Below are 8860 nucleotides of genomic sequence, written 5' to 3'. Positions count from 1 at the left end.
AGTGTGTCCCCCAAAAGAACCCCGATTCTTTTTAATGTTACCAAAGCAAGAACATCAAGACAATTCCCTTCATGTTTCCCTTAAATTCAATTCCTTAAATGTGGTTAAGATTTAAGAATCAACTAAGCCCAGACACTATAGTACCAGCCCCCAAGTTTCCAGGGTAAAGGGCTAACTGCAAAGCCCGGGGTTTGATTCTTTTCCAGTCCTAAAGCTCAATGTAGTGAGCACACCTCCAGAACTGACTTTAACACAGTGGAATTTCAATCAGATGGGATAAAGAACAGGGGACACATGACATCTTGCATGAGAATTCTAGTCCATCAATAGAGGTCATCTTTGGAGCTTTGGGGCTTCCACTGAGAAATGTGCAGAGACATCACTAGTGTGCAGAGGAGAGAACTGTATTTCATTGGTAATGCCTGCCATGGATGAGGAAACATATGCAGCCCAACTGCCATGTGTGATTCAAGGCAATCTTTAAATAATCCTCTAACACCAAGAGAAGAAGAATCTTTACATAAGGCAATATAGATGGACTTCAATGCCCCTTGCCATCCCACAAGACATAATTCCCCTGTGGAAAATCACTCACTGATTACCATCTTCCTTGGTCTGACTCTTTAGTGTCCTCTGCCCCTTTCCAGCTGCTGGTGCATATCACTTCTACAGACGTGTTCCCTAGAGTTACAGTAACAGTGTCACAGCTGATGTTAAACTTTAAGCTGCATTTCCAACGTCTGTACGTAGCCTGATACCTACCTTATTCTCAAATGAAATTTAATTGTCTGTAGACCTTGTCCTCTTAGAACCTTTTCCACCACCATTGTTTCTAGTATCAGTGAACTTAACAATTTACATCGAAAAGCCATTAGACAATATAACTCAAGTAACATACCAGTGCTTCGGCTCCATTGTGTGGCGTCAAAGTAAAGGCATTTGCAAAAAAGCGAAGCTGAGAAAAAAGGTAACGAGATATTTTATGGCAATTTAGAAGAGTAATCAAAACATCATTATTCATTTAAAATTTAAGAATAAAAATCACACTTATGATTATAGAACATTTTGAGTAATAAAAGAATATCACTTAATCTCTACCACTCCAAATCAACTACTGTTAGCATGAAGGCATGCTTCTTCCATGCCTGCTGTAATGGAGGGACATTTCTTCTTGGCTCCTGATAGGAGGGATAGTTCCTAAAAGTAACATTTTTCCAACATGTGGCAGAAGAGCAGTGGTCTGATAATACGCTCAAAACACACAACAAATGAAAATATCATTCTAGGTCATGTAATGCATAGCCATTCCCTTCTTGAGATGTTCTAGAACATAGGGGTATACTGAAGATATGGGGAGTCCAACTTAACATGGATTTCCCAAAATTATATGGATAAAGAACTCCTGGATCTATGACACATGATCAAAGATCTTTTAAAGAGAACTGGACACTCAGAAGCTACCAGAGTCAGAATCTCAGGGAACAGAAAGTAGAAGGTACATAAAAGTAAAATCAAAAACTTCAAGTTAAGTGCATGCCTGCCACTTCAGGTTGAATTCTTAACATTTCAGAACCCCTAATTTAAAAAGACGTGCTTGTCACTCACCAGCCATATCACTGGCAGAAGCAGAGTCCACAGGAAGGGAGGAAGAATTCCATATGTCAAATTGGTCAGTACTACACCTGGGCAAATCACACTGGAATACAGACCCTGGAAACACAGACAGGAGCCACACTGAGGTTTTAATTTGATGTATATTAACTCAGTTCAGCAATGCTAGGTGATAAATGACACACACATCAGCCAGAAAGCCAGGAAAGGACAAGTTTACACTCTCAGCTGTTCTTGGTGTTGAGTAGACCTTTTAAGTCTAAGAATCATGCACTGACTCAGAATGCAAAACTCAGACAGATGAAGTCTACTCTCAAGAATTTTACAGTATAGAGAATAGCTAGTTGTGATGGTGGGGAGGAAAAGCAGGGCCCTATTACATAAATTTTCTGTTATTGGCTTAATTAAAGATCAGGTTATCAATCCTAATATTAGACAAAGAGATTTATTGAGTTTAGTTCAAGAAGTTTCCGATCAGTTAAATACAAGTGGCTAAACTTAAAGTACAGGCTGTTTCCCCTGTACACAAGACCCTCATTTCTAGGTGATGGGCACTCCTGCATCAGGAGGAACAAAGGGACTGTATTAGTGCCACAAAGACTCAAGAGTTGGAGTCAGGTCCTTACTGAAGGCATATCATTTTATGAGGATTTATCAAATATCTACAAATCTCTCTACAAAGAGAATCTCAATTAACAGAGATCATAGTCATAAGAATGGCCCTGCATCAACCATAGCAAGCCCTGTACCTCTAGAATTGATTTTACTACATTTTATATTATTGTTATATTGAATATTTTCACTCATTTTTAATACTCTTAACTTCATTTTTTTCTTTTAAACAAAAAGTAGGAAGTATGGGCTGGAGAGAGGGCTCAGTGGTTAAGAGTACCGGCTATTCTTGCAGAGGACCCAGGTTTGATTCCCAGCACCCACATGGTGGCTAACAACCCATCTGTAAAACCAGTTCCAGGACATCCAATGCCCTCTTTTGACCTCCGTGGGCATTGCATGACAGGGGTGCACTTACACACATGCAGGCAATACACTCATACATATAAAATAATAAAAAAAAATCATAAATAAAATTATTTTTTTTAAGTAGGAAGTAACCAGGCATGGTGGCTCATGCCTGTAATCCTAGTACTTGAGAAGTAGAGGCAGGAGAATTGTGAATTTGTGACCAGCCTTAACGTAGCAATTCAAGGCCAGGTAGAGCTACATAGTGAGACCCTATCTCAAAAACCAAAAGCTGAGTTAAGGCTGCAGCTATAGCTCAGTTTGTAGTGTATGAAGCCCTGTATTCTATCATCAGCACCCCATAAAATCAGGTGTGGTGTGTACCATCCTTAGGTACACAGCAGGTTTGAGGCCAGTCAGAATTAGAAAGATAGAAAAAGAGAGAGAGGGAGGGAGGGAGGGAGGGAGGAGAAGGAAGGAAGGGAAGGATGGGGGAGGGCGAGAGGGAGGGAGGAGAAGGAAGGAAGGGAAGGAGGAGGAAGGGAGGGAGGGAGGGAGGGAAGGAGCGAGGGAAGGAGGGAGGGAAGAAGGAAGAAAGAAACCCACTCACAGGCTCAAGATGTAACTCAGTGGTAGTATACTAACTGTAAAGCCTGGGGTTTGATTCTTAGCACTAAAAATATTTTAGGGGCTGGAGAGATGGCTCAGAGGTTAAGAGCACTGACCGTTCTTGCTGAGGATTCAGGTTCAACTCCCAGCACCCACATAGCGGCTACAAACCGTCCTTAACTCTAGGTTCCAGGGCAATCTGAAGCCCTCTTCTGACCTCCATGGCATTGCACGATACAGGTGCACTCACAAACATGTAGGCAATACACTCATACACATAAAATAAAAATAATAAATAAAATATTTTAAAAATTTAAGTCATTAATTTTTAAAAATTAAGTCAACAATTTGGAAAACTCAGTAATGAAAAGGCTCTAGAAGAAATCCCCTATGTAGCTCTTTCTGAGTCTCTTCTTTCCTCGGGAACACCAAGGAGGAAAAGTCATGGGCTGAGAACTAATCTTAACAAATTTTAGGATAGAGCAGCATTAGCTAAATCTCTTTTTTTTTAAAAAAAAAAAAGAGATGAAATTCCAAACCTTACCTGACAACTGAAACATAAATAAAAACCTCAGAGCTTTTCAGGAAAGGAGAAACTAATTCGGACTGACCTTGCCCTGGAAAAAGAAAGTTTGCAGAGTACCTACAATTCTGACAAGTTTAATATCTCAAAAGCATTAAAAGGAAACTCATAAACCTTCAGGGAGAAGTCGGGCTCGGGGGAGAAGTGGGGTGGGGGGTACGTAAAACTCAAGGAACTAATGAAACAAACTTACAAGGCTCAGAAAGTTAGAGGATCAGAAGGTCCCTGACTAAAGTTATATAAGCATCCAGTGAACAACTGCTGGGGGAGAAAAGAGTCGCTTCAGAGAGCTGCCTGCAGGTTGGACAGGGAGTCCCAGGGATGCAGCTTAGGTGAGTTATCATCCATCATCCATGCTTAGGCGAGCCTTTGTGTCACCATGTTCCTGTAAGTAACTACAATAAACAACACCCCCGCCTCTTCACATACATTCTGAGCACAAAGTACATCTGTGACTGCTCCATGCTGATCCCTTCTTTCATCATCCCAACAAATCTCTTAGATAAGCATTATTTATTGATTGATTGATTGATTTTAATCTTTTTAAGACAGGGTCTCCCTATAGCCCTAGCTGGCCTAGAACTCTCTTTGTAGACCAGGCTGGCCTTGAATTCACAGAGTTATGCCTGCCTCTGCCTCCTGAGTGCTGGGATTAAAGGTATGCACCACCATGCCCAGCTAGCATTATTGTTCCTATTTTTTCAGAAAAAGAAAACAAGGAATAATGAGGAGATTAAACAATTTGCCTATAAAGCTATTGACAAAGCAGATTGAAATCCAGCTTGAGAGCTATACTTTTAGCCTTTACTTCGTACCATCCCTCTAAAAGGGACTTTCCAAGCACCAAGGAACATTGTGAAACTCAGAAAGAAGGTAATTCATGACCAAAGTAGCTCCTCTATATCATTCCCTGACCATTTTCTTTCCCCTTCCTCCTTAGCTCTAAGCCTGGCTGAGCTGAGCGCCCTACACATGGCAGATATTTCATAAATGTTAATGGAATTCAACTTCTCTTCACTTATATAACATAGAGAAGGGGCGGGGTGCAGAGAGAATGTCCATGAGAAAGACTGGAGAATTCCAGTTAAGATTTTAGACCTGGACAATCAAGCCATACAAAGCAGTAGTAACCTCCAGGTGACAGTGGCCATTAAAAGCCAGCATAATTGACAAGGGTTATCTTCTCCTAAAAAAGACCTTTTCCATCTGCACCCTCCTAGAGACAGAGCTCTGGACTCTCACCGCACATCGTCATTATCTAAAGATTTGTAATTGCTGACTGACTTTTAGGCATTGACGTGGCATGACAAAGGTTAGGAGGCATGAGGCTTAGTATGAAGTCTAAGAGGTAAAGTCAGACAGCCCTGCAGTTAACTGAGTGCTACCATTCACAAGTCATGTGACCTTTGAGTAAGTGACTCAGCTTCTCAAACTTGACTGTTATCTAAAAATTGGAACAGTGAGACCCACCCAGCTGCAATGGGGCAGCCATGAAATGACATACAGGAGAGTGCAGCACCAGAGCACTTAAACAGGGGCTGCACTGTACTGCAGTGCCCCTCTGGTACCACAGATCAGAGCTCCCGAAGAATATGGAACAGTAAAGGAACTACAGGTGCCTAAAAGGGCGAGAGCTATTTCTCTCTGCCCTAAAACTTTCATTATACTAGCCAGGGGAAGACATCCATGTTCTAGAAACAGAAACTCAGACATAGTTCATTTCTGCATCACTGAGACAAGCCTTACTTTCTGGTTGAAATTCCTGTTCAAAGCCACATTCAGCAGGTCAGTGGCATATTTGGAAGAGCTGTAGGGTTCCTGGCCTTTGCTGTGCTGTATATCCTCAAGACTGAAGTTAGATTTCTTGGCGTTACGAGAAGACGTCCAGATGAGCTGAGATGGATTGTCCCTGTGGCAAAGAAGAGGCTCCAGCTCCCGAATCTGAGTGGAAAAAAAACACAGAATCAAAGGTATCTCCATTTACTGAGAGGTATATGTCAACAATTTTTAAACCACTATATATGCATGTACGTATGTTCAATGGAGGTGAAGAATTAAGTCAATGGATAGGATGTGGTGGGAGCCAGGTTTCTCATTGTTCCAGGAGAAGGAGGTTAGGATACATGTAGCAATGGATTATGGCTAGAGATATTAGTACTAACTCAAGTCTAGTCTAATAGAGATATGGATTAGTTGTGTATCTGTACAGATATGTATATACCTGTGAGATACTATGCACATATTTATCTCCTTAATCTATTATCTCAGAAAGTCTAGAGCTATGAACATCTCAATTGCAACAAGTACCCAGATCTTGGATTCTATTAACAGTTACCCAATAAAAATAACACAATCTCTTAAGATAAACATCTGATTCTAGGAGGATAACAGGAAACATACTAAAATGAGTCTAAAGCAGCTTGCAGTGCCTGAAAAGTGCTCAAAACCAAAGCTAAAACATCAACAAAAGATAATAATGGGTACGAGTCCAAGTTAGAGAGGAGACAACTGAAAGAGCTTTCTAAAGTGGTGTTTAAACATCCACATAAAGGTGACTACAGAAAAGACCAGTAGAACAGGGGCAGAGGGAATACGATGCATCTCTCAACTCCCAAAGATCCTCATACAGCAAAGGGCCATGAACACAAAAGGCCACAAGTGGCCGAAGTGTAGAGAGTAAGAGACTGCAGAGAGTGTGCAGTCTCCTGGTCCTGGACAGGGTTCCTATATTAAACTTCACCCACCCAGAGCTCGGGAACCCTTGTGGAAGACGGGATGAAAAGACTGTAAGAGCCAGGGGAGGAGGTGCATGATCATAAGGAAACAGTCTTACAGGCCTCTGGGAACTTGCTCATATGAATTTACAGCAGTGGTGTCAGCATGTACAAGACCCATGCAAACTCCATCCAACAAAAATCAGCACAGAACTGGGGAAATGGGCAGGAGGCCACAACTTTGGCAAGGAACTATTGGCAGCTGATCACTGCTGGGAGACAGAGAGTTGATCTTCTGCAAGGGAGTGATGCTATACAGGCTAAACAGGCTCCAGTGGATGAACTTGCACCAAGGAACATCTCGGTACACAAACTTGACTTGATAGGCCTTAGCATATATGACAAAATGCACAAAGTTCTGTGGACTGGCTATAGAGGGGTGCAGAGGAAGAGGGGGACTAAATATGATTTAGATATATTGTATGAAATCCACAAAATTTCAATAAAAATATTTTTTTTAACGGGCTGGAGAGATGGCTCAGTGGTTAAGAGCGCTGACTGCTCTTGCAGAGGACCCAGGTTCAATTTCCAGCACCCACATGGTGGCTACGACTCATCCTTAACTCCAGTTCCAGGGGACCGGGGACCTCCACAGCATTGCCTGACACAGGTGCACTCATATACATGCAGGCAACACACTCACACACATAAAATAAAAATAATAAAATATTAAAAAATATATATTTTTAAAAAAAGACATTTACATTTATTCTGGTAATAATAAAATGGGAAAAACAAGAGAAAAAATTGTAGGGTGAATCATTATATAAATGCATCTAACTGCCATACTATACTACATATGTAATAATTATTACACAAATTATAGAAAATAAAGAGAGAAATATCATTCTTCTTTGACATAGAAAATACATATCCTGCGCCGGGTGTGGTGGCACATGCCTTTAATCCCAGCACTCGGGAGGCAGACACAGGCAGATCTCTGTGAGTTAAAGGCCAGCCTGGTCTACATAGTGAGTTCCAGGACAGCTGGGGCTACAGGGAGACACTATCTCAAAAAGACCAAAAAAATAAAAAAGAAAAATACATATCCATGAGACTATATGAATATAAAATTGATTGAATTATGGAATAAATGGAGGAGATAAATATTCCTGGCAGAAAAATTCCAAACAATTTCTAGAGATACTCCTCCCTTAAGCAGTGAGGTACAGCCCCTTATATGCGAGCTACACACAGTAACTTCCTTCTGACGGGAACAGTATGGAGAAAGAGTGACTTCACAATGGAGGAATGTGATAAGCCACCTCAAGCTGGTTGATCCAGGTTAATATCAACATTGAAAAGCCATATTGAGACTATACACTCTGTTGTTATCATTTTGAGGCAGTGTCTCAGTACGCAACTCAGGTGGGCCTGGAACATCCTGTGAGTAGCACAGGATGGCTCTGAACTCTCAGTCCTCCCAATTGGCCTCCCAATTGCTAGGGTTACAAGTATTGATGCCATGTCTAGCTTCGGAATATTTACTCTTGATACAAGGTGTGAAAGATACTTTATACCTACAGTCATTCCAAAAACATTCTCCAGTCTAATCATGAGAAAAACATCTAACAAATCCAAATGGTTGGGTAGTAACCCCAGGAACTGTCAAAGTCACCAAAAACAAGGCAAGTCTGTGAAACTGTCACAACAAAGAAAAACCTAAGGAAACTACTATTAAATACAATGTGATGCCTTGGGTGGAATCCCAGAGCTGAGAAGGGCATTAACAGAAAAACTGAGCAACTTAACAGTGCACTTTACTTAAACATATCAGTACTGTATCATTTATTTTCACAAATGCACCATATTGATATAAAATGCTAATCTCAGAGGAAACTGAGTATAGGGTACATGGGAATTCTGTGCTCTTTGCAATAATTCTGTAAATCTAAAACTGTTCTAAAACAATCGTTCATTAAAGAAAAATCTAGTCAGAAAGCTTCCAGATGTGCTCCATGCTGTAGTAGACAAGAGCAAAATGCAATTAAGAAAAGTCCATATGTAAGAGGCGGTATCAGTCAGCTGGCTCCTACCCAGCAACACTGCACTGCATCTGGAGCTTACAGAAATGATCACTCAATAATAACCCTGGATGTTCAGTCATTTTCATACCTTAATCAAACTAGGAACTGATATGTTTATATAACACATTTCTACATGAAACTAGAATCCAAGTTTGTGTTCCAAGAAACGTGACTAAGATTCCTAAACTTAATTTCAAGAGCTTTTAACAATGTCTTTCAGGGCTGGAGAGATGGCTCAGTGGTTAAGAACACTGGTTGTTCTTGTAGAAGACCTGGGTTCGAATCCCAGCACCCAC

The 8860-nt window shown here is 40.9% G+C and overlaps 1 protein-coding gene across 1 annotated transcript in view; it reads right to left on the bottom strand.

Annotated features, from left to right (window-relative positions):
* Positions 1–8860, bottom strand: part of Hsd17b7 (hydroxysteroid 17-beta dehydrogenase 7) — a 28110-nt gene that overhangs the window by 8952 nt on the left and 10298 nt on the right. Inside the window, exons 5-7 of the mRNA XM_029554069.1 lie at positions 5510–5704; positions 1606–1710; positions 899–955 (exon numbers count right to left, since the gene is read on the bottom strand). Coding sequence (XP_029409929.1) covers positions 899–955; positions 1606–1710; positions 5510–5704 — 357 coding nt within the window. The remainder of the gene's footprint in view (positions 1–898; positions 956–1605; positions 1711–5509; positions 5705–8860) is intronic.

This window comes from Nannospalax galili, unplaced genomic scaffold, assembly GCF_000622305.1.
Source record: "Nannospalax galili isolate Female #2095 unplaced genomic scaffold, S.galili_v1.0 scaffold884, whole genome shotgun sequence".
Classification (NCBI taxonomy): domain Eukaryota; kingdom Metazoa; phylum Chordata; class Mammalia; order Rodentia; family Spalacidae; genus Nannospalax; species Nannospalax galili.
The sequence above is the reverse complement of the archived record's forward strand: the minus strand, read 5'-3'. Positions and strand labels throughout refer to the sequence as shown.